At 40.9% G+C, this 24,863-nt stretch overlaps 1 protein-coding gene across 1 annotated transcript in view; it reads left to right on the top strand.

Annotated features, from left to right (window-relative positions):
* LOC309870266 (liprin-beta-1-like) overlaps nt 1–24,863 on the top strand; it is a gene marked incomplete at its 3' end in the record, with an annotated part of 138,739 nt that overhangs the window by 111,512 nt on the left and 2,364 nt on the right. Inside the window, exons 13-23 of the mRNA XM_082742447.1 lie at nt 7,223–7,377; nt 12,549–12,664; nt 13,626–13,682; nt 14,987–15,056; nt 17,260–17,431; nt 17,895–17,927; nt 20,058–20,190; nt 20,477–20,605; nt 22,095–22,245; nt 22,930–23,041; nt 23,190–23,278. Coding sequence (XP_082598573.1) covers nt 7,223–7,377; nt 12,549–12,664; nt 13,626–13,682; nt 14,987–15,056; nt 17,260–17,431; nt 17,895–17,927; nt 20,058–20,190; nt 20,477–20,605; nt 22,095–22,245; nt 22,930–23,041; nt 23,190–23,278 — 1,217 coding nt within the window. The remainder of the gene's footprint in view (nt 1–7,222; nt 7,378–12,548; nt 12,665–13,625; nt 13,683–14,986; nt 15,057–17,259; nt 17,432–17,894; nt 17,928–20,057; nt 20,191–20,476; nt 20,606–22,094; nt 22,246–22,929; nt 23,042–23,189; nt 23,279–24,863) is intronic.

Here is a 24,863-nt window from a genome sequence, read left to right as displayed (position 1 = left end):
TAAGAAGGTAAGTCTAGTTAACAGCTTTAAATGAGTTTAGGATTTTGTACTATTCAGAGAATAGTGTTTTAAGCATCAATTTTTGGTTTTAAAAAAGAATATCTGACATAGTTGTTCAGCAGCTAATCCTTTTCATTGCTGAAGATGTAGAAGTAGTTCTCAAAGTTGGCCGCTTTCCTGGGTATGTGGTTGCATTTGTCCATAAGGCTGTTCTTTCTTCTTTAAAATAAATGGCACAGAAGGATCATCTTAAGGAATCAGAAGATTGCCTATTGTTGTTTTTTCTTCTTTATATGTATGTGGTTTTTGTTTTGTTTTGTTTTGTTTTGTTTTGCTTTAAGAACACAGAAATGATGATGTGAGTGCTGTGAAATGTGTAAACCTGGCAATTCACAGACCTGTACCTCTGGAGATAAAAATACATTATTAGTTTATTAAAAATTAATAAAAAAATAAGAACACAGAAATGATGAATGATGAATATTGAGTTTCTCATGGTGACTGTGTTGCTGTTCAGAATTAGTTTGTTGTACCACTGATATTCTCCACTTGGTTGTTTCTTTCTTTTTTTTTTTTTTTTAATTTTTTATTTTTTATAAACATATATTTTTATCCCAAGGGGTACAGGTCTGTGAATCACCAGGTTTACACACTTCACAGCACTCACCAAAGCACATACCCTCCCCAGTGTCCATAATCCCACCCCCTTCTCCCAAACCCCCTCCCCCCAGCAACCCTCAGTTTGTTTTGTGAGCTTAAGAGTCACTTATGGTTTGTCTCCCTCCCAATCCCATCTTGTTTCATTTATTCTTCTCCTACCCACTTAAGCCTCCATGTTGCATCACCACTTCCTCATATCAGGGAGATCATATGATAGTTGTCTTTCTCTGCTTGACTTATTTCGCTAAGCATGATACACTCTAGTTCCATCCATGTTGTTGCAAATGGCAAGATTTCATTTCTTTGGATGGCTGCATAGTATTCCATTGTGTATATATACCACATCTTCTTGATCCATTCATCTGTTGATGGACATCTAGGTTCTTTCCATAGTTTGGCTATTGTGGACATTGCTGCTATAAACATTCGGATGCACGTGCCCCTTTGGATCACTACATTTGTATCTTTAGGGTAAATACCCAATAGTGCAATTGCTGGGTCATAGGGCAGTTCTATTTTCAACATTTTGAGGAACCTCCATGCTGTTTTCCAGAGTGGCTGCACCAGCTTGCATTCCCACCAACAGTGGAGGAGGGTTCCCCTTTCTCCGCATCCTCGCCAGCACCTGTCATTTCCTGACTTGTTGATTTTAGCCATTCTGACAGGTGTGAGGTGATATCTCATTGTGGTTTTGATTTGTATTTCCCTGATGCCAGGTGATGTGGAGCACTTTTTCATGTGTCTGTTGGCCATCTGGATGTCTTCTTTGCAGAAATGTCTGTTCATGTCCTCTGCCCATTTCTTGATTGGATTATTTGTTCTTTGGGTGTTGAGTTTGCTAAGTTCTTTATAGATTCTGGACACTAGTCCTTTATCTGATATGTCGTTTGCAAATATCTTCTCCCATTCTGTCAGTTGTCTTTTGATTTTGTTAACTGTTTCCTTTGCTGTGCAAAAGCTTTTGATCTTGATGAAATCCCAATAGTTCATTTTTTCCCTTGCTTCCCTTGCCTTTGGCGTTGTTCCTAGGAAGATGTTGCTGCGGCAGAGGTCGAAGAGGTTGCTGCCTGTGTTCTCCTCAAGGATTCTGATGGATTCCTTTCGCACATTGAGGTCCTTCATCATTTTGAGTCTATTTTTGTGTGTGGTGTAAGGAAATGGTCCAATTTCATTTTTCTGCATGTGGCTGTCCAATTTTCCCAGCACCATTTATTGAAGAGTCTGTCTTTTTTCCATTGGACATTCTTTCCTGCTTTGTCGAAGATTAGTGGACTGTAGAGTTGAGGGTCTATTTCTGGGCTCTCTATTCTGTTCCATTGATCTATGTGTCTGTTTTTGTGCCAGTACCATGCTGTCTTGATGATGACAGCTTTGTAATAGAGCTTGAAGTCTGGAATTGTGATGTCACCAACGTTGGCTTTCTTTTTCAATATCCCTTTGGCTATTCGAGGTCTTTTCTGGTTCCATATAAATTTTAGCATTATTTGTTCCATTTCTTTGAAAAAGATGGATGGTACTTTGATAGGAATTGCATTAAATGTGTAGATTGCTTTAGGTAGCATAGACATTTTCACAATATTTTTTCTTCCAATCCAGGAGCATGGAACATTTTTCCATTTCTTTGTGTCTTCCTCAATTTCTTTCATGAGTACTTTATAGTTTTCTGAGTATAGATTCTGTGTCTCTTTGGTTAGGTTTATTCCTAGGTATCTTCTGGTTTTCGATGCAATTGTAAATGGGATTGACTCCTTAATATCTCTTTCTTCTGTCTTGCTGTTGGTGTAGAGAAATGCAACTGATTTCTGTGCATGGATTTTATATCCTGACACTTTACTGAATTCCTGTATAAGTTCTAGCAGTTTTGGAGTGGAGTCTTTTGGGTTTTCCACATATAGTATCATATCATCTGCGAAGAGTGATAATTTGACTTCTTCTTTGCCGATTTGGATGCCTTTAATGTCCTTTTGTTGTCTGATTGCTGAGGCTAGGACCTCTAGTACTATGTTGAATAGCAGTGGTGATAATGGACATCCCTGCCGTGTTCCTGACCTTAGCGGAAAAGCTTTCAGTTTTTCTCCATTGAGAATGATATTTGCGGTGGGTTTTTCATAGATGGCTTTGATGATATTGAGGTATGTGCCCTGTATCCCTACACTTTGAAGAGTTTTGATCAGGAAGGGATGCTGTACTTTGTCAAATGCTTTTTCAGCATCTATTGAGAGTATCATATGGTTCTTGTTCTTTCTTTTATTGATGTGTTGTATCACATTGACTGATTTGCGGATGTTGAACCAACCTTGCAGCCCTGGGATAAATCCCGCTTGGTCGTGGTGAATAATCTTTTTAATGTACTGTTGAATCCTATTGGCTAGTATTTTGTTGAGTATTTTCGCATCTGTGTTCATCAAGGATATCGGTCTATAGCTCTCTTTTTTGGTGGGATCCTTGTCTGGTTTTGGGATCAAGGTGATGCTGGCCTCATAAAATGAGTTTGGAAGTTTTCCTTCCATTTCTATTTTTTGGAACAGTTTCAGGAGAATAGGAATTAGTTCTTCTTTAAATGTTTGGTAGAATTCCCCCGGGAAGCCGTCTGGCCCTGGGCTTTTGTTTGTTTGGAGACTTTTAATGACTGTTTCAATCTCCTTACTGGTTATGGGTCTGTTCAGGCTTTCTATTTCTTCCTGGTTCAGTTGTGGTAGTTTATATGTTTCTAGGAATGCATCCATTTCTTCCCGATTGTCAAATTTATTGCCGTAGAGTTGCTCATAGTATGTTCTTATAATAGTTTGTATTTCTTTGGTGTTAGTTGTGATCTCTCCTCTTTCATTCATGATTTTATTTATTTGGGTCCTTTCTCTTTTCTTTTTGGTAAGTCGGGCCAGGGGTTCATCAAATTTATTAATTCTTTCAAAGAACCAGCTCCTAGTTTCGTTGATTTGTTCTATTGTTTTTTTGGTTTCTATTTCATTGATTTCTGCTCTGATCTTTATGATTTCTCTTCTCCTGCTGGGCTTAGGGTTTCTTTCTTGTTCTTTCTCCAGCTCCTTTAGGTGTAGGGTTAGGTTGTGTACCTGAGATCTTTCTTGTTTCTTGAGAAAGGCTTGTACCGCTATATATTTTCCTCTCAGGACTGCCTTTGTTGTGTCCCACAGATTTTGAACCGTTGTATTTTCATTATCATTTGTTTCCATGATTTTTTTCAATTCTTCTTTAATTTCCCAGTTGACCCATTCATTCTTTAGAAGGATACTGTTTAGTCTCCATGTATTGGGGTTCTTTCCAAACTTCCTTTTGTGGTTGAGTTCTAGCTTTAGAGCATTGTGGTCTGAAAATATGCAGGGAATGATCCCAATCTTTTGATACCGGTTGAGTCCTGATTTAGGACCGAGGATGTGATCTATTCTGGAGAATGTTCCATGTGCACTAGAGAAGAATGCGTATTCCGTTGCTTTGGGATGAAATATTCTGAATATATCTGTGATGTCCATCTGGTCCAGTGTGTCGTTTAAGGCCTTTATTTCCTTGCTGATCTTTTGCTTGGATGATCTGTCCATTTCAGTGAGGGGAGTGTTAAAGTCCCCTACTATTATTGTATTATTGTGGATGTGTTTCTTTGATTTTGTTATTAATTGGTTTATATAGTTGGCTGCTCCCACATTGGGGGCATAGATATTTAAAATTGTTAAATCTTCTTGTTGGACAGACCCTTTGAGTATGATATAGTGTCCTTCCTCATCTCTTATTATAGTCTTTGGCTTAAAATCTAATTGATCTAAGGATTGCCACTCCTGCTTTCTTCTGATGTCCATTAGCATGGTAAATTCTTTTCCACCCCCTCACTTTAAATCTGGAGGTGTCTTCGGGCTTAAAATGAGTTTCTTGGAGGCAACATATAGATGGGTTTTGTTTTTTTATCCATTCTGATACCCTGTGTCTTTTGACAGGGGCATTTAGCCCATTCACATTCAGGGTTACTATTGAGAGATATGAATTTAGTGCCATTGTATTGCCTGTAAGGTGACTGTTACTGTATATGGTCTCTGTTCCTTTCTGATCTACCACTTGTAGGCTCTCTCTTTGCTTAGAGGACCCCTTTCAATATTTCCTGTAGAGCTGGTTTGGTATTTGCAAATTCTTTCAGTTTTTGTTTGTCCTGGAAGCTTTTAATATCTCCTTCTATTTTCAATGATAGCCTAGCTGGATATAGTATTCTTGGCTGCATGTTTTTCTCGTTTAGTGCTCTGAAAATATCATGCCAGCTCTTTCTGGCCTGCCAGGTCTCTGTGGATAAGTCAGCTGCCAATCTAATATTTTTACCATTGTATGTTACAGACTTCTTTTCCCAGGCTGCTTTCAGGATTTTCTCTTTGTCACTGAGACTTGTAAATTTTACTATTAGGTGACGGGGTGTGGGCCTATTCTTATTGATTTTGAGGGGCGTTCTCTGAACCTCCTGAATTTTGATGCTCATTCCCTTTGCCATATTGGGGAAATTCTCCCCAATAATTCTCTCCAGTATACCTTCTGCTCCCCTCTCTCTTTCTTCTTCTTCTGGAATCCCAATTATTCTAATGTTGTTTCGTCTTATGGTGTCACTTATCTCTCGGATTCTCCCCTCGTGGTCCAGTGGCTGTTTGTCCCACTTTTGCTCAGCTTCTTTATTCTCTGTCATTTGGTCTTCTATATCACTAATTCTTTCTTCTGCCTCATTTATCCTAGCAGTGAGAGCCTCCATTTTTGATTGCACCTCATTAATAGCTTTTTTGATTTCAACTTGGTTAGATTTTAGTTCTTTTATTTCTCCAGAAAGGGCTTTTCTATCTCTCGAGAGGGTTTCTCTAATATCTTCCATGCCTTTTTCGAGCCCGGCTAGAACCTTGAGAATTGTCATTCTGAACTCTAGATCTGACATATTACCGATGTCTGTATTGATTAGGTCCTTAGCCTTCGGTACTGCCTCTTGTTCTTTTTTTTGTGTTGTATTTTGACGTCTTGTCATTTTGTCCAGATAAGAGTAAATGAAGGGGCAAGTAAAATACTAAAAGGGTGGCAACAACCCCAGGAAAATATGCTTTAACCAAATTAGAAGAGATCCAATATCGTGAGTGGGGAGAAAGGGGATAAAAAGAGGTTCAAAAAGGAAGAAAGAAAAAAAAAGAAAAAAGAAATTAAAAAGAAAAGAATTTTTTAAAAAAGAAAACACCTAAGAAATATGTAAAAAAGAAAAAAATATATATATTAGATAAACTGTTAAAAAAGAAAAAGGTAACAGTTAAAAAAAAAAATTTACCCGAAGGCGAGAAGGAAAAAAAAAAAAAATGAAAAAGAAAAAATTAAATTAACTGCAAGACTAAAAAAAAATCACAGGAAAAAACCATGAGTTCCGTGCTTGGCTTTCTCCTCCTCTGGAATTCTGCTGCTCTCCTTGGTATTGAAACCGCACTCCTTGGTAGGTGAACTTGGTCTCGGCTGGATTTCTTGTTGATCTTCTGGGGGAGGGGCCTGTTGTAATGATTCTCAAGTGTCTTTGCCCCAGGCGGAATTACAGCACCCTTACCCGGGGCCGGGGTGAGTAATCCGCTCGGGTTTGCTTTCAGGAGCTTTTGTTCCCTGAGCGCTTTCCGTTGAGTTCCGGAGGACGGGAATACAAATGGCGGCCTCCTGGTCTCAGGCCCGGAGGAGCCGAGAGCCCAGGGCCCCAGAGAACAGCGCCCAGTTACTCCCGTCTGCCTGACCTCCAGCTGCGCTCCGAGCTCACCGAGCCTGCGACCGGTTCAAGGTAACACTGAGCTGTGAGCCTACTGTCCGCTCTGTCTCTGTAGCTGGCTCTCCCGTTCCAATACCCGCAAGCTCTGCGACACTCAGACACCCCCGATCCTTCTGTGACCCTGCGGGACCTGAGGCCACGCTGACCCCGCGTGGGCTTCGCCCCGGTTTAGCCTCTGGAGCGATGTCCCTCAGCGGAACAGACTTTTAAAAGTCCTGATTTTGTGCGCGCTTGCTCCGCTGCTTGCCGGGAGCCGGCCCCTCCCCCAGGGTCTATCTTCCCGTCGCTTTGGATTCACTTCTCCGCTGGTCCTACCTTTCAGAAAGTGGTTGTTTTTCTGTTTCCAGAATTGCTGTTCTTCTTCTCTTCGATCTGCCCATGGATTTTCAGGTGTTTGCAATCTTTAGATAAGCTATCTAGCTGATCTCCGGCTAGCTGAAGCAGTCTCAGCTTGCTACTTCTCCGCCATCTTGACTCCTCCCCAGCTTGGTTGTTTCTGAACTGAAATTTGTAAAGCCCCAAATTCTGAAACAAAATTAGGGAAGGTTGTTGGACTAAATGAACTTCTGATTTCAAGGCTGTGAGTCTGTGGTAATAGCTATTAATACCACCCTCAGGCTCCAGGTGCTCATAGTTTAACATTTCTCCTCGAGGTCCTCTTGTTATTTTTCTAAGGATTTCAAAGGAAACTCACTTTTGATTTTTGAGGATGGGAAAAATGTTTATATTCAGTTGGTATTCTTCCTCCAAAAATGAAATGTAAATGAAAAGCTGCCATTTTTCTCCTTTTCCTAGACCAAGATGGCGACTTGGACGGTCTGCTCACTTCTGGTTCCGTCTCCACTTTGCTGGATGCGCAGGGTTTTAGTGACCTGGAGAAAAGTGTATCATCTACACCAGTCACGGGATCTCCCAGTCGTGACCCATTCAACACAAGTGTTCCAGAAGAGGTATTTACAGACTCTCAACATTATCTTTGTAGTGAAGAGACTGTGTCATTGAAGGTTAAAATGCTGTTGACAGCAGGAAAGACCTGGGATCTTTCCTCAGTGTGGCTGCTGACTGAGTCTTAGCAATTTTCATGTCAAAACTCAGTCTGCTAGGACTTTATTTGAAAGATTGGTTTTTCCCCCCTCTTTAATAAATAAATACCTTGGGCAATGTCAAAATTGCTTAAATAATTCAGGAAGAACATGGGAGAAAGATGTCATCCTAAATGGATTACAATCTACACAATAATAATCTTTATTAGTAAAGAACAAATAGGGAATAAATGAAGAGGGATAACGTGAGATTATATAAAGAAGTTGGTTTTAGTCACTTCCAATGTTGTCTCTGAAAAATTCTGGTCTAAAATCTTCCCTGACTTCTTTAGACTTGGAAAAAAGCAGCTGGACAGGAATATTTTGTCTTGAACTCATTTACTTTTCTTTCACATATCAGACTGGTGCCAAAATCTGTTTCCATTACCTATTGCAAACCACCCCAAAAATTTGTGGCTTGAATGACAGCACTTGTTTTGCTAACAAATGTGTGATGTGGGTAAGGCTCAGCCGGAGCATTTCTTCTTCGCTCCACTGGGCAATAGTTGGAATGGTGTGAAGGCTGGAGGCTTGAGTCATCCGAAGGCTACCCATTTTTATATCACATGGTTGGTTGGTACTACTGTTGGACAGGACCTCAGCTGAGGCCCTAGCTGGAAATACCTGTGACTCCCTGGCTTTCTTCTAGCAGAGCGTTTAGATCCTAAGGATGAGCATCCCAATAAGAGGACTGGGCATATTTATATCATCTTTTATGCTATGACTCGGAAACCCTGTGGCATCTCTTCTCCTGTAGTCACAGGCCCACACACATTCACAGAGAGGAAACAAAGACCCTACCTCTTGATGGACAAGTAATATCACATTTGAGAAGAACACATGGGATGGCATATACCCCTACGACCATATTCGACTAGTACAACTGCCCTCCACTCTCTGGCTACAATCATTTATATCCCTCCCCCATGCAAAATGTCCTCATCCCCTCATCAAAGACCTCTTGGTCTTACTCCAGTCAGGCTTCCGCATCCCAAGACCTTGTCATCCAGACCCGGTCAAGATGTAGGTGCAGCTGCTCAGGTTTGGCTTCTCGAGTAGCACTCCATTCCATGTAAAGAACCAGGAAATTCAAGGTCAAGTCATTTGTCCCCTACACACCTGACATGCAGTGGTGGAATGGGCATAGTAACTACTAGGCATTCCCATTCAAGAAGAGGGAACATAGACATGGAAGACACCCACGTATCATTAGTCAGTAGCAGTTCCCAAATCCAGCCAGGCTCGTGTGGCCAGTTCCTTGACAGGGCCCAGACCTTTGGGCTCTTGGTTGTTCCTTGGGAGTCATCTTTCCATTTCCAGGAGAAAGAACCTGTAATTGCAGATGAGTTGTTTTCTGCAAAAGTATCTATACGGGTCTAGGGCCTTCTGCCTTCTACTATCTCTGTCCCTCTTGGTTCTATTTGGTATAATATTTTATTCATTTGGCATTTCTTATGAATCAATTTATAATCCACTCCATCAGGTAAAGGATATCCACAATTATCTTCACCATAAGACTTTCTCTATCTTAAGTTTTCTGTATGGCTGCTATGGAATATCCCTCTGTTTTTAGAGTTGTCGAACTTTTTGAAGGTTTCAATGAGACAGCTGTACCTTAAGTCTTCCTGAGGTCTTAACCTAGGCACACCCGTGGCTTCCTGACAGCACCTCCGTCTTTGCCCTAGAACTTTTAATTTTAGTGCAGTGTACTGTCTAGAGAAACTGGGAATGGGAAAAATTGTTTTTGTTATTGTTGTTTTTGTTTTTTAACTAAATAGTCTTGACTACCTTATGTTTTCCAATTCCCCCTTTGGTCGTCTTTCCTTTAACATTTTACTGTATTCAGTGAGAAAAAAACCAAGTGGCATCTTTTCTTTTCCTATCTATTCCTGCTGATTACCTAATGAGAAAATGAAATTTGAATTGCATGAAAATGAATTCAAGGAGGAAACATTTCTCTCTTCACTATAGGAGAGGGCTAAAAGATGTCAGTCATAAGGATTACTGGGTAGGGGAAATTGGAAGGTGGTGATCAAAAGGTACGGACTTCCAGTTATAAGACAAGTGTGCTGGGGGTATAAGGTACAACGTGATGACTATAGTTAACACTGCTGTCTGGTATGCTGGAAGGTTGCTAAGACTGTAGATCCGAAAAGTTCTCATTGCAAGGAAAAAAATGTGTTTTTTTTTCCTTTCCTTTTCTTTTTTCTTTTTAATTTATACGGTACTGCATGTCAGTGATATCCCAATAAAATTGGAAAAAAGAGGCAAAGGATTAGTTAAGGAATAAAAAATATTTTAGAGGGGGAAATAAAAAATATGTTAGAGGGGGAAAATCCCCTAATTGCTAATTATATTTCTACTGAAGGGAAAAATAACATTTGACAGTCAATGAGTATGCTTGCTGCCTATTTACAGAATGGCAGATGTTACATGTAAGATTTGCCCAGATAGTCTCTTTAAAAAAAGTCTTTCCTATGTGAATTGTACTTTAATGAGACTTTTTGTTTGGAACCAGAATGATTTGATGAGGATTGAGTGTGTTCAGCCATATTGTTAAAGAAGAGCTAAAAGGGAGATTGGAGTTGGGAGTTAAAGTCCTAAGTTCAAAACGAAATCAAGGAAATGGATCAGTTTGTTAGTGGGCCATTTCCTTCCCCATGTTAGGAACCCGGGGAGCTACTGTGAACTTGACAACACAAGGGATGATGGCTCAATAATTCGCCCAGAAGTAATCATAAAGATTCAAATTAAAAAAAAAAAAAAGAAAAAAGAGAGTGAAGTAATCTCCTATTTTACAGCAATAGGACTTCTTAAAGAACAAAATTCAGGGGCGCCTGGGTGGCTCAGTAGGTTAAGCCTCTGCCTTCGGCTCAGTTTATGATCTCAGGGTCCTGGGATCAATCAAGTCCCACATTGGGCTCTCTGCTCAGCAGGGAGCCTGCTTCCTCCTCTCTCTCTCTGCCTACTTGTGATCTCTCTGTGTCAAATAAATAAAATCTTTAAAAAAGAATTCAGCTGAGAAAATTTTTAACACAGGGATGATGGCTCTGTAAATTGCCCAGAACTAATCATAAAGATTGCAAAAAAAAAAAAAAAAATCGCGAAGCAACAAGATCAGACTTGTTGTTAAAGAACAAACTTCAAAGGAGTAAATTTGCAACATCTTACTGGCTTTATTCAGCAATTTATGAATCAGGCAATGTCCGTTTTAGCAGATGGAAAGGAACTCTACGGATCTGTACAAAATGAAGGGCTTTTTTAGGCCGAAGGAAGCAGGAGCAGAGGATCAGGCTGGTCATTTGCTGGTTGGTTAAGTAGGGTTACTTTCCTTAATGTGCAGCAAAGAGAAGTCTCGGGGCGGGGTGGGTCAGGTAACTTACTAAGGGCAGGCAAGTGCCGATTGGTTGACCTAGGTCTGCCTTTTCTGGGAGTGCCGAGCACGGAAACTTAGCTAAGCTTGGGTTTACTGACATGGAGCTTAACACGAACCACTCCGTCTTGGGCCCAATCAGATTATTTCAACAGACTTCACATGTTATAACCTCTTAGTGTCAAGGAATGAGACCACCGCTCAGTAACTGGAACAAAAAACCACAGAGCTAAATGTATTGCTTATTTAGTTACCTCGGTGAACTTTGTTGGTCAGGGACAGTCTCTTTGATCATATGTGGGGCATGTGGGGTTGCTTGGAGCTCAGGGATTGAGGGACTCTCAGAGGCTAGAGAGAGTTGACATCCGCTGTGGATGTGTGGTTACAGAGGTGAGACTGTCATTGATTGATTGGCATCTAGAAGTGTGTTCCAGGTTGTAAATCCCTACCTTCCTGGCTGACTTCAGAAGGAGGGACGGTCACTGATTGGTTGGTTGACTGGCAGACTGAATTCACTGAGGAAAATTTTATTTTTTTTATCACAATATTTTTTAAGTGATTCATGTATTGTAGTTTATGATGGGCTCTTACACCATACTGCTCTACAGTCATCGAAAATTATTTAACCCCAGAGTATAAAATTTGTTCCATAGATTCCATCCTTAGCGTACACAAAGCATTTGTTTAGGAAGGTGTTTTTAGGCATTTTTGTTGTTGCTGCTGTAGTATTATTAAGCCAAGTGTTTTAAGTGGTATCCACAAAGAACTGGTTTGGGGGGTGCCTAGGTGGCTCAGTCGTTAAGTGTCTGCCTTCTGCTCAGGTCGTGATCCCAGGGTTCTGGGATGGAGCCCCTCATCAGGCTCCCTGCTCAGGGAAGTGGGAAGCCTGCTTCTCCCTCTCCCACTCCTCCTCCTTGTGTTCCCTCTCACCATGTCTCTCTCTGTCAAATAAATAAAATCTTAAAAAAAAAAAAATCTGGTTTGAACAACATTCTATATTAGACTAGTGATAGAAAATAAAGTGAAAACAGGTGTGTTTACAAGGCACTTTACCCAAATCTCATCTCAAATCATGACAACCCTGTCAGGTAGGCATTGCCATTCTCATGTTACAGAGGAGAAAACTGGTGCCCAGTTAAGTGACTTGCATAAGGTTAGAACCAAAGTTTTTACTAGGGCTTAAAGTTGTCAGGATCAACTATTGACTTACTTGATGGTATTATGTTTTATTCAGAACCAAGTTCAAAAATGACCTTCCTTGGGGCACCTGGGTGGCTCAGTGGGTTAAGCCTCTGCCTTCAGCTCAGGTCATGATCTCAGGGTCCTGGGATCGAGCCCTACATCGGGATCTCTGCTAAGCGGGGACCTGCTTCCCCCCTCTCTCTGCCTGCCTCTCTGCCTACTTGTGATCACTCTCTCTCTGTCAAATAAATAAATAAAACCTTTAAAAAAAAAAATGACCTTCCTCCAGAATGTTTTCTCTGACTTTAACAGTCATTGATGTTTATATCCAGAGACCATTTTATAAATAGAAGAATAGTGTTTTTAAACATAGGTGTATGAAATTTTTTTGATGGACCATGTAATTGTCTCCGTTATTTTTATTTTATCTCTGTGACTTCTGTCTTATTTATTGGATTTTTTACTTTCTCTAATTACATTACAGTTCCACACCAGCATCTTGCAAGTTTCAATCCCTTCATTACTGCCAACATCTAAGGGCCTGGAAACGTCTGAAAGCGCAAAATTGCCTCCTCAACCAGAGACTTCATTCGAAGAAAGGTATGTCATTTATGACCCAACATTGCAATATAAATGTTCAGCAGAGTAGCTCAAGCAAACACAAGAGTGCATTGCAATTTATTTACAGACACAGGTGTTACTGTGAGAGGCAAGAAACTGTAAGGCATGTGCCAGGGGACCAGTGTAAATCAATCACTACAGTCAGTTCTGGATTATTGAAATAAAGGGTGTGAAGCAAGAAGTCCTAGGGCAGGAGTCCAGGGAGGTGTGGTGTTCAGGTTAGAGAGAGATTTTAGGGGACTCAAGTTTTATGTCCTAAGTCATGGGGAGCCGCCAGTGGGTCCCAAGCCCCATAGCAATGGTCATGTGGCCCAGGCTGTTCGGAAGAAGGATTTGGGACAGGGATACAGTAGTTTCTCCATTAACAAGTAGAATTTTGAGGGAGCATGTTCTCAATTACTTAACCTTATAATGAGACCAAATAAAAGAAAATATAATAGAATATTTTAGGGGCACCTGGATGGCTCAGTGGGTTAAGCCTCTGCCTTTGGCTCAGGTCATGATCCCAGGGTCCTGGGATCGAGCCCCACATAGGGCTCTCTGCTCGGCAGGGAGCCTGCTTCCTCTTCTCTCTCTGCCTACTTGTGATTTCTCTGTCAGATAAATAAGTAAAATATTTTTTTAACAAAAGAAAATATAGTAGAAAATTTTAAAAGAGAGGGGCAGCTGGGAATCCTCAGTAAATTCAGCAGCTGACTCAATCTCAGCTCAGGTCTTAATCTCAGGGTTGTGGGTTCAAGCCCCATGCTGGGCATGGAGCCTGTGTTTAAAAACAAAACAAAACAAAACACACATGACTGTTTTAAAAGAGAAATCGCTTCCCCAGCACAATTTTTTGTTTTTTTGACAGTTCTGCTTACTTAGAATATATATGGTCTTTTACTTGTGAAGCACACACATTCCATTTTTTTTTTTCCTTTTCTTTTCTTTCTTCTTTTAGTGATGGAAAAATAATCCTTGGTGCTTCTGTTGAAACCCAGCCGTGCGATAGTCTTTCGTAAGTCATGTTCTTGAATGTGGAAAATGTCATTGATACCTGGGAGAGAGGAAGCTTCTGACAAACTCACAGTGACCACTGTGAGAAGCGGATGACTGAGGCCTGAATACATTAATGCAGGTGTGGTGGTTGGATGTCAGGGAAAGGGGAGGTTGTGAGTTAACAAAGAGATACTTGCTCATGGACTGTTATCCATTATCTCGTGCCAAGTGTTTGCACGGCTTTAGCCTTCCTTCATCAGTTTTCATGTGAAGTGCAGTGCTTTGAATTTCAGGTTTGCACTGGCTTGCATTTTGACCCTAGCAGAAAAGAGTCACAGAGAATGATGTAATGGCTGGAAAGGCTGCAGTAGTTTTTTGCATTCTCCATGTAGTAAACCGGTCCATTATCTATGTTTATCCAAGTTCAAGTCTGAATTAGGAAAATCTCTTACCAGAGCAGTATTCAAAGATGAGATCTTCTCTTTTCTCACCAATTTCTTTTACTTTATTTGATACTGGACAAGTCTAGTAACTTATGTACACATGAGTACATGAGAATTGCCTTTTAAAAGTTTGTGTATGTGTGTTACTCTGCTTCTTAGAGCTTTTTTCTCTCTCTAAACTGGTCACCTATTCCTGACTTCCATTTTTGAAAAGACAGCCCTGTACACTTGAATGCTAGTTATGTGAAAGGGAAAAAAATCTCTGGATGTTTACAGTGTCACTTCACCTTTGCAAGGATAGCAAACAAATTATTATGGGCAGCCAGAGGGATTTTTCTTGTATGCCTCGATCAGAACTGTAAAATGAACTACTTGGCCAGATTCAGAAAATGGATTCCTTTGTGAATTGAAAAGTAACACTTCTGTCCTTTATTTTAATTACAAGGATTATATATAAATAGTATGTGAGTGTTTTAGAAGTTCCCTGGTATATTAACTAAAATTTAAATAAAAATAAAAAATAAAAAAGTTCCTGGTCTAAATGTATACATAAAAGGATACACCACTGGTCCATGGAAAAATGCTGTTTTATTTTCAAATGTTGACATCACAAGGAGAGTCCTAAGTGTTTTTCCAGCTATTCTAACATGTGTGGGACATTTAGAGTTATTGGCAGGACAGTTAACCACCTCTGCTTTTAAAAGAACTCAATGTTATAATTTAGTAAAGCACATAAGTGACTGCCTGAATCCGGATTTTCTTTTATGACCAGGATTCAACCCACACACAGTTTTAGTTTCTTTCCAAGATATTCTCCTAAGAAACAGTGGCACCAGAGCCACTTATTATTAATCCTAATTACTATTATTGTTATTTTTAGAACTTCAAGTCTGCAAAAGTCCAGCAGCCTGGGCAATCTGAAGAAAGAGTCATCAGATGGGGTTGGTTCTGTGTTGTTTCTCTGTCTGTTACCCTGAGACGCAAATATTTAGGGATCCTCACATTTTCCCATTTTCCAAAGAAAACTCTCAAGAAGAGTTTGAGGTTTCTCTAATGCAGATTTATTAGATACCACAGTTAATGGTAAATATTAAGAAGGGTGAATATGAACAGTTGAAACTAGTGTATATAATCACAACTGAAGACTAATTAGCCATTATTGGAAATAAATGGAACTGAGATTGTATAGCTTAGAAGTAGATAAAAGTTTATTTTAATTTCTAGAATTGTGTGTAACAGTTTGTGAATATATGAAGCCATTCCTATGTCCAGATTACAATGGAAAAATGTTTGTGATGTCTGATACATGGGATTGCTTAACTGTCTCCAAAAAACCCAAACTCAGAACCTCCAAAACATGTTATATGAAAGAAACCAGATACGAAAGATCAGATAGTCCACGATTCCATTTATGTGAAGTATGTAGAGTAGATAAATCCATAGAGACAGAACCCAGTTTGGCGGTTGCCAGAGATGGAGAGGGAGGAACGGAGAGAAACTGCTTCCAGGGTGAGGGGTTTTATTCAAAATGATGGAAATGTTTGGGAGCTAGGTGGAGGTGGCAGTTATATAACACCGTGAGTGTACTTAATGTCCCCTAATTGTTCAGTTACTTTTTATGTTTCACCTCAATAAACTGTTGGGGAGGTACAAAAAACAGACAAAACCCCCAACTCTCAATCAGGCTAGTGATATTCTTAATTATCATATTTGGGCTTCCTAAGACCTCACAAAACATCCTTAGGTCACCCGCCCGAGAACAGCTGTTTATTTAATATAGCCACTGTGTATACAGCAAACATTTTGGTGTTCTGTTTTTTTGTCTTTTTTTTTTTTAAAGACCTCATCAACAAGGGCTCTCGTTCTTCCTCCAATTTTCAACCATTAACTCTGTAAAGGCTACCTTCTGGTAGGCCACTTCCAGATGCACTCCCTTGACTGCTGGCTCTGAATGCCTTGAGTTGTAATGTAGGTGTCCCTGATAAGGCATGGACTGTGCACACAGCTGTAATTACAGGCATCCTTTGTCCTTTTTTGTCTTGCCAATTCAATAAATGATTAAATGATTTTGACATCTGTGGTGAGACATAGGTAATAGTTGCACTAAACTGTGGCATCTATAAACTTGTAGTTACGATGAGCAATAAATTCAGAGGATAAAATAACCACCTTCAAAGCTTGTGTCCCCTCTCCCCTTTCTCTACCTCTGCAAAAACAAAAACAGAGGGCAGGAGATGTTAGAGGAATGACGGCATGCAAATCAAAGCATCTTTGGATCCTACTAAAACAATATAATAGATCATGTTACTGGAACTGCTAATTCAAATAACAAGAAAGCTAAAAAATCAACAGTACTTAGAAGTATAACTTAATTACAGTTAAGTTTCGCGATAAAGACCTTGACCTATTAGAGACAGCCAAAGAATCTTCTGAATCGATGAAGAAAAATTTAATTATAACAAGTTTAGTTTTGGTGTTAAGTGTATCAAGCATGTCATAGTGTTTGAAAATTGGTGATCTGTGTCGGGTAACTTGCAGGCAAGGTAATGAATATGTCTCAGAACACCCTCTCAAAAACAAAATGTTTAACAGTCACTGGTTGTGTCCTCATTTGACTAGTAATTCCTTGAGTAGAATATTTAAATAACTGGAGTAGAATCTCTTTCTGCTGCTGGTGTAGAAGCTTAGAGATAACGCCTACTTTGCACAGTGATTATATTACGCTGGGCTTCTGATGCAGTTACGGTACAAAGACTGTGAACTGCATTGTAGCCTAGTCATGTCATAACCATTCGAAAAATAGGAAGCCTGCTGGTATTCTGGTTATGCAGTACCTTATTTCCATGTCATTGGGGGAATGAGGCAAATAAAATAAAGCTTGAGAATTTCTATGTCCTAAATACTTCACATCTGAAGCATGCCGGTTATAGGTCAGTGATGAACATGTTTTTGTTGCTGCTCTTGCTTCCTAAGTAGCTTTCAGAACTGACTTTCTAAATTGTAATATGGTGCTTGGTGTTCATAATCAACTTATCAGTTCTGTGATTCTTTTAAATAAAATCACATGTGTAACAGATCAGGTGTTGTGCCCAGCGTGTACTCCTAATTGTGCACAGCCACGCTGTGTTCCATTTATTATTACTTGTCTTTTAGGATAAAGCTCCTGTAGAAAGCAGCCCATTCAGGGGCCTCCCTCCGAAAGCTCCGGGGCGTGATGCTTCCGTGGACGACAACCCCTTTGGCACTCGGAAAGCCAGATCATTCTTTGGGCGTGGCTTTTTTAAAATAAAAAGTAACAAGAGGACAGCAAGTGCACCAAACTTGGGTACGTATGGCCAGCGTGCTTTTGCTTTAATTCACTCAGGACGAGGACAGGGTCAATCCCCTCCCTTCCCTGGTTCATTGATCTGTGCGTTTCTCGTTCTCAGAAATGAAGGTGAATGCAAGAAACTGACCCCTTGGGTTTAATTCGGTGGTAAAGATAGCTCTGTGCAGGCCATCACCCTGCTCTCCTTGTTGGAGTATAAGTGTAGAGGAAAGACCAAAACCCTTGACACTCTCTGAGTTCATTGTAAACAGCTTCTCATCTGTTTCGAAAGTGGACCAATTAACCCCATATTGTTCCTGCTAATGGAGTCTGCGATGTTGGAAGCACAGCGCAGTGCTTGCCTTTCCTCCCCCGTGTGTATTTTGTGAGTAGGACTTTGAGCTGTGTTTCATTTTGTCATTCTCCTGTGTTCTCTCCATTGGGCTGCGTGTGATTGTGTGCATTGTTGGGATATCTGAAGATCGTAAACGAAGTGCCAGTGCACCCACCCTAGGTATCGTACCCCTGCATGCCAGCCTTCGCCAGTGCTGTCCTCCAGGCTGACTAATCCTTGCTCTTGGTATCTGCGATCTCTAGAAAGCAAGCTGGCAGCGATCAGAAAATGTTGTCCTCGACTCCAGAGAGTTCCTTCCAACTGCTGCTAAAGTGAACTTTCTGGAGAGTCTTTGCTTCCCAGCCTACGTGCTGTTTTAACCCCTGCTAATGACACCTTGCCAGGAGCTCTGGGAGGACCCAGAAGCGCACGGCACCCTCAGAGTCCAGGGCAGGACTCTCCTGCCTCGTACCTTCCAGCTTTCTCACCCTTCCGGTGCATCCTGTCTCACACTAACTCCCAGGTCCTGACAGTTCCTTCTCCATGTCTCCATTATCCCCAGAGAGCAATGTTTTCAGCCAAATCGAGAAGTCTGTAGAAGACATTGCAAATGATTGCTTTAGACTGACTTTTCTTAAGGGAATGTTCTTCTGACATTTATTGCTTTGAAGATGGAAGTGGCATTTAGTGACACTGGAGGAAGATTTCTGGGATATTTAAGGAGCCTCCCCTAGAGTGATTTTAGGAGAGGGGAAACTCCGTTTTCCTTTTTAAAAGTGTGGGGCATGGGAGGGAGGAAACATCCTCAAAACAAAAAAATGAAAACAGGATGCTTTTAGAATGAGGGTGAGTTAGGCAACATTTTCTGGTATACCCGTACCCATGATGGCTTTGGGGTTTGGATGGAAAGGTTCCTTTGGATTTTCCCTGAGATACCCATACACCAACTCATGTGGGTCAGCACAGGTTACTTTTCTCCCTTTGCAGTCTTACATTTCTAGAATACACATGGGATAAATAAAATCCAGACAACATTTTCAAATGTTTTTGCATCTTTCTTAGAAGAAATACATTGTTAATGCTAAGAGCCCAGTGCTGCTTATTATAACCTATAATCACAGCTGTGCTTCGTAGAAAAGTCAACCTCTGCAACTTTTGTATCTTGCTGAAACACCATTTCTGTGATTTTTGTACAACTTTTTCTTTCCCGTAAAAGTGTCGTCTCACACTGAGGAAACAGTACTGCTTGTGTTTGTTAGTGGGGGATCATGTCTTAAGGGGCAGGTAAAAGAATTAAGAAATAGAGAATGCTGGGAGAACTGGGCGTAGCAAATTTGGATGTTACTCTTTCAAGGCAGAATCAACAGACACTGATTTTATATCAAAAGAAAAATGTGTGCATATCCAGTACAGTCTTTTCTCAGTAGGACATAGCAAGTTATAAATAGGAATAACTCTCTTGAAAAAAGACCGCCAGGGCTTGGTGACTAGGATCTGATGTAAATGCCAAAGGAGAGGAGGGAGTGAAAAGAAAATGCCAAAGAGTGTGAATGGGAGTAACAGGAAGAATATTAATTAGTATCAAGGGAATATTAAATAAGAAAATCTAAGAGAATTCTTCTGAGAATTGGATGGATTTGTTGAGTCTAAGATGTTCCTGGCACAGCACATTGGGAATATCCATAAACGTTCAGATCCTGAGTCTGGGGAGAGAGATTAGGACCAGAGATTGTGATACTGGCTGCTTATGAATGAGGGAAGCCATCATTTTGTGCCAGGCACGGAGTGGGTGAACTTGTTCAGAGATCCTGCTGGCAGGAGCCTAGAACAGAATCTCGGAGTGGAAGAAGAGGAGAAAACAGGTCCTATAACAGAGAAGAAACGATCAGATGACAGATCTGGGAGATTGTCCTAACAAGATGAAGGAGATGATGTTTTTGGAGAATGTGGGAAGAATGTCAGCAGTACCAAGTGCTGCAGAAAAATCGAGATTAATTTAAGTGATCTCAGATCACTTAAAGAATGTGGCAATCCTATCCCACCTTTGAACTTCAAAGAGGTGGTAATTTGTGAGTTAATGTATTTAGGCACAATATCATATGCGATATTATACACATCATTCACTGATACACAGCAGACGGTAAAGCAGAACATAAATTTGTGTTCCATCTGTAATATTTGTAGGGTGCTCTTTACAGACCAACAGAAGAAGAATTTGTGAAGAGTTGCTAAAGTTAAGAAGGGTAGCATCTAGTCATGTTCATTCCGTACTTTAAAACTCACCAAGTATGTATTCTGTTCTTGGAATAGCTGAAACAGAGAAGGAGACAGCTGAGCACCTAGATCTGGCTGGTAGATCTTCCCAGCCGAAAAATTCGCAGATATCTCCACCATCGCCGGATTCCAAAAAGAAATCCAGAGGTATCACGAAACTCTTTGGAAAGTAAGTAACACAGCAGACAACCGGAGGGGGCTTTGTGTTGTGTGTTGCTCAAATGTAGGAATAAATGGAAGATTGCCTAGAAACAAGTATGCAGTTGTAAGGCTTTGCTGTTCCTTTGATGGAAGGAAGATTGTGATCTGGGATGCACTGACTCACTGGGTCTCAGTTAAAGTGTAAATCCAGACATCTTTTCTGACCATACATAAGCAATGTTCTCATTAACTTTAAAGTCCTAAGGTCTCCTCAGGTCTCTACAAGGCAATGTGATGTTGTTTCTTCTATTCAGACTTAGGAGAAGTCAGTCAACTACATTCAACCCAGATGACCTGTCTGAGCCTGAATTTAAAAGAGGAGGGACAAGGGCAACTGCAGGGCCACAACTGGGTTGGTCTCGAGATTTGGGACAATCTAACAGGTGAGAAAAACTGAACGAATGGACTTTGACATCTCTACCCACATGTCCAGGCTATGAGCACTTGCAATGTTAGTAGTGTCCCTGGGCTGAGCAGTAGAATCCCTTGCTTACCCCGTTGCCTGGCAGAGGGGTCCGTCATCTTTAGAGCAGTGCGGGTTGGCAGTGGTTGGTGAAAATCATGCAGAAGATGAGGGCTGCGTGAGCCAGGGGAGGAACCAAAGCTAAAGTGTCAGCCACATCTGTGTAAGAATGATTCTTTGACTTCAATCTGACTGAGAAAATAGTTACTCCAAGTACTCTAAAGCATAGCTCTAGAGAGATGGGCTAACATAGCAGTTAAGAGTAGGTTGTAGAGACAGACTGCTTGGATCTGATTGCTGGCTTGGCTGCTTCCTGTAACCTGGGTGACCTTTGAGCAACTACATCCATACTCTACGCCTCCATGTCCCCTGGTATGAATTAGTCTAATTATGAAGATTAAAGGAGTTAATATGCGTTGAGTATCTGGTAAATAGTAACTGTTCAGTGAACGTTAATGACTAATGGATTCTGTGAATGCACCTACATAAATTCATTAAGACACAAATTCTAACGGAATTTAATCAGGACTAAATAATCCTGAATTTATCAGGACTATGTAATGCTTTATCTGTTAAGACTCTAGGAACTTTTCCTACACCCTTACCACAATTGAGGGCTGTTTTGAAATTACTGTACTGACCTACTGAGCATGAGAAGGATGGGGTTGGCAAACATCTAGCACAAACCATTATACTTAGTCTTTGGAACATGGTCTCTCCTACCCTCGCAGAAGACTGGGCACAGGTTTTATCAAGGAGGAAACCCTGGCTTTCTCCAAACACATGAAGGTCTCATTTGCCATGTGTTCTCTTTATACACAGTAGAGGATCTCCTTGTGCTGTTTTAAAAAAAATAAAGAAAATTTTTGTTTATCTACATTTTTTCCCCCCAAAGAGGAACACGATTTACATGTCAAAGTAGAAAATTTGACCCAGAAATTACTGTGATTATGGTTCCCTGTACTCAGTGATGGCATGTTGCGCTCTTCTCACTGATAACCATTTGGAGAGAAACCATAATTCTGCTACAGTTCAAGTTAGACTTGATTTCTTTCCATCTAACCTAGTGTTTTCTGTTTAGAAATTTAGTCTTCAAACCACGTTGACTGAAACTAGTACAGTGACTTGACTTGTTGGTTCAACTTGTTTTTCTTCCACAAATCTGTTTCTTGCTCAATCATATTGAATCTTTTGTGGTTTCATTTGAAAATGAAAGCTGTGGTCCTTTTGAGGTAACTTTCAATGCCAGTACCACCTCCCCTAAACATGGACTGAAAAGTAAGCTTTTCATGGTCAAATAGGGCATTACTAGGGAATTTCTACATTCATTCAGTATAAGTTGGTCAACCTTGAGAAGCCACCGGGCTGGCTTGGAATTGTTCTTCACACAGTTGTTCGTTTTCTTATAGCGACTTGGATATGCCATTTGCCAAATGGACCAAGGAGCAGGTTTGCGATTGGCTTGTGGAGCAGGGCTTGGGGTCCTACGTGAATTCAGGCAAGCACTGGATTGCATCTGGCCAAACACTTCTGCAGGCTTCTCAGCAAGATCTGGAGAAGGTGACTGCTTCTCTGTTTTGTTTAGACAATGGCTACTGAGAAAGAGAATATGATTGTAGAATTGTTTTATACTCCAGAAAGGGGAGTGGGGGGAGCCAGTCAGTACTCTTGAAAAACTGTGTTTTCTGCTTCACACTTTTTTTTTTTAATTTAATCGCATGGATTTAACAAGAAGGACCTGATCTTAATGATTCCTTATGAAACATGTAAGCCACTGGCTATTTTAATGAGAAATAATTGTATAGACATAATAATAAACCTTAAGCTCATATTTCTCAGAATCTTTGTGAGGATTTAGCATTGGCCCAACTTCTCAGTGTAATGTATGCAATTCAACTTTACTTTGCAAAAAGGAAAAGGAAAGAGCCCTACATCTTACGTCAAATTATTTAACATATTTCCTAATTGTTTAACCTTTTGTACAGAAAGAGTAGAATTCCAGTCTTTCTGAGGAAGGAGCCTACTAGGGAATGGAACATCCCACTAAACTAGTTGCTGTGGTCTTGGCTTTCTAGGGGCCTTTTGTTCAGCAACATTTCACCAACTTGACTTGGCATGCTGACTGAACAGGATTGTCGGGTCTTTAACCCTGGCTTCGTTTGGGGGGAGCTGGCATCTTTTGCCAGTGGCATCTAGCCCATAGTGACAGAATGGTCAAACCAGTGTTTCTGCTTATTATTTCAGGAACTTGGGATTAAGCGTTCACTTCATCGAAAGAAGCTCCAGCTGGCACTGCAAGCCGTGGGGTCTGAAGAAGAAACCAACCATGGAAAGCTGGATTTCAACTGGGTTACTAGTAAGAGATTTTTAAATTCACTCATTCATGAATGAGTAAATGAGTGACTGACTGAATGAATGAATAAATGAATGAAGCTGCTTTTTCTTTTGAATCACAAGTACAGGTGTTGCGTGGCTTACTAACAACACCGATTTCTCTCCTGTAGGGTGGTTGGATGACATTGGTCTCCCCCAGTACAAGACCCAGTTTGACGAAGGACGGGTAGATGGTCGAATGCTCCATTACATGACTCTTGTAAGTGATTGGCTCCTGGGAGTTGGGGAAGGGGAGTGTCAAATTGCTTTTCTCTGGAAAGACACAGAAATAGTGAGCAAAATACATTGTTTTCACGATGATTCCACCAGAGTTTCAGGGTGTTGCCTTAACTTGAGAAGAGCCAGAAGAGTTTCTGTTAAGTTGAAGTCAGAGGATTTGGTGATTGCAGTATCGTTGGGAAATTTAAAACTTGGATTTAAGCTGTATGAAGGCTAATCTAAACTCAGCTCTCCAGGAAGATGGTTTTATGTATATTCGACAATGTAGACCCTGAAGTGCACGCTTTGAAGGGTAAATTTTCGCATAATTGTATATGCGAATTATATGTTATAAAGATGCTTTGTTTTATTTTATTTTAGATTTTATTCATTTATTTGAAGGAGAGAGTGAGATAGAGCACGAGCCCGGAGAGGGTCAGAGAGAGGAGGAGACTTTCACTAAGAAGGGAGCCTGATGTGAGGTTTGGTCCTGGGACTCTGGGATCATGACCTGAGCCGAAGGCAGCCACTTAACTGCCTGAGCCACCAAGGCGCCCCTCTCCTAACGATGTTTAAAAAATAGAGTGTAGAGTGTCGAAGCCCTGGGGGTTTCTGAGTTACACATTCCTATATGCAGTGACTGCTCAGAAGAGACCACCCTTTTGACCTGACATCTAGAGACCCGTCTCCTCTCCTCCCTTCTGCTTTGGAGAATGTTACCCAAAACCTGCCTCCTTTCTCTCTTTAGCCCCGTTCCACTAGGGGAGTAATCGCAGAGGCAAGAAGTAGGCTGAGGTGGACTCTCTGATTCCTGCATTACTGTTCCGTATTTTTATCCTTCCATCTAAGAGGTAGAAGGACTTTACAACAGTGGAAGAGACGGTTTCCAGGAGAACTTGTTCTAGATTCCGCAGTCCTGTTAGTGCACTGCTGCTTTAGATTCTTTTCTTTAAAAGGCCTTTTGTGAGCTACGCTCTGGAACCAACCCCAAGAAGTATCTTCTTTAAGTTTGTTGAAAATTTGGGGCATCTGGGTGGCTCAGTGCGTTAAGCCTCCGCCTTCAGCTCAGACCATGATCTCAGGGTCCTGGGATTGAGCCCCGCATCGGGCTCTCTGCTCAGCAGGGAGCCTGCTTCCTCCTCTCTCTCTCTGCCTGCCTCCCTGCCTACTTGTGATCTCTGTCTGTCAAATAAATAAATCTTTTTTTAAAAAAAAGTTGTTGAAAATTTCAAACAGCTTATTTTTCAATGTCAGAATTGTGGGGTTCCTTTCATGGGATTCATTTTCTTCTCTGTCATTGAACCAAAGTCCGTACCTTGGTGGGCACCTGCTTGTAATAACACGAGCGCGTGGCACATTGCATGTATACTGTGTGCCAGACACTCTTCCAAGCTCCGTACTCCTATGAATACTCCAGTTTCAGCAAGCCTTGAGGTGACATTCTTGTTATCCCCCAGTGTTTAGGTGAGGGAATGAGAAACTTGAGAAATGGGGTAGCTCAACCAAGTTTCCACAGCCAGAAAGTAGTCAGAAGTCACAGGGTGTTTGAACCCAAGATGTTTCCAGATTCCTCCTCTTAATAGCTC

This window comes from Mustela nivalis (genome assembly GCF_964662115.1).
Source record: "Mustela nivalis genome assembly, chromosome: 7".
NCBI lineage: Eukaryota > Metazoa > Chordata > Mammalia > Carnivora > Mustelidae > Mustela > Mustela nivalis.
Note: the sequence above shows the minus strand (reverse complement) of the source record. Positions and strands in the feature narration are given on the sequence as shown.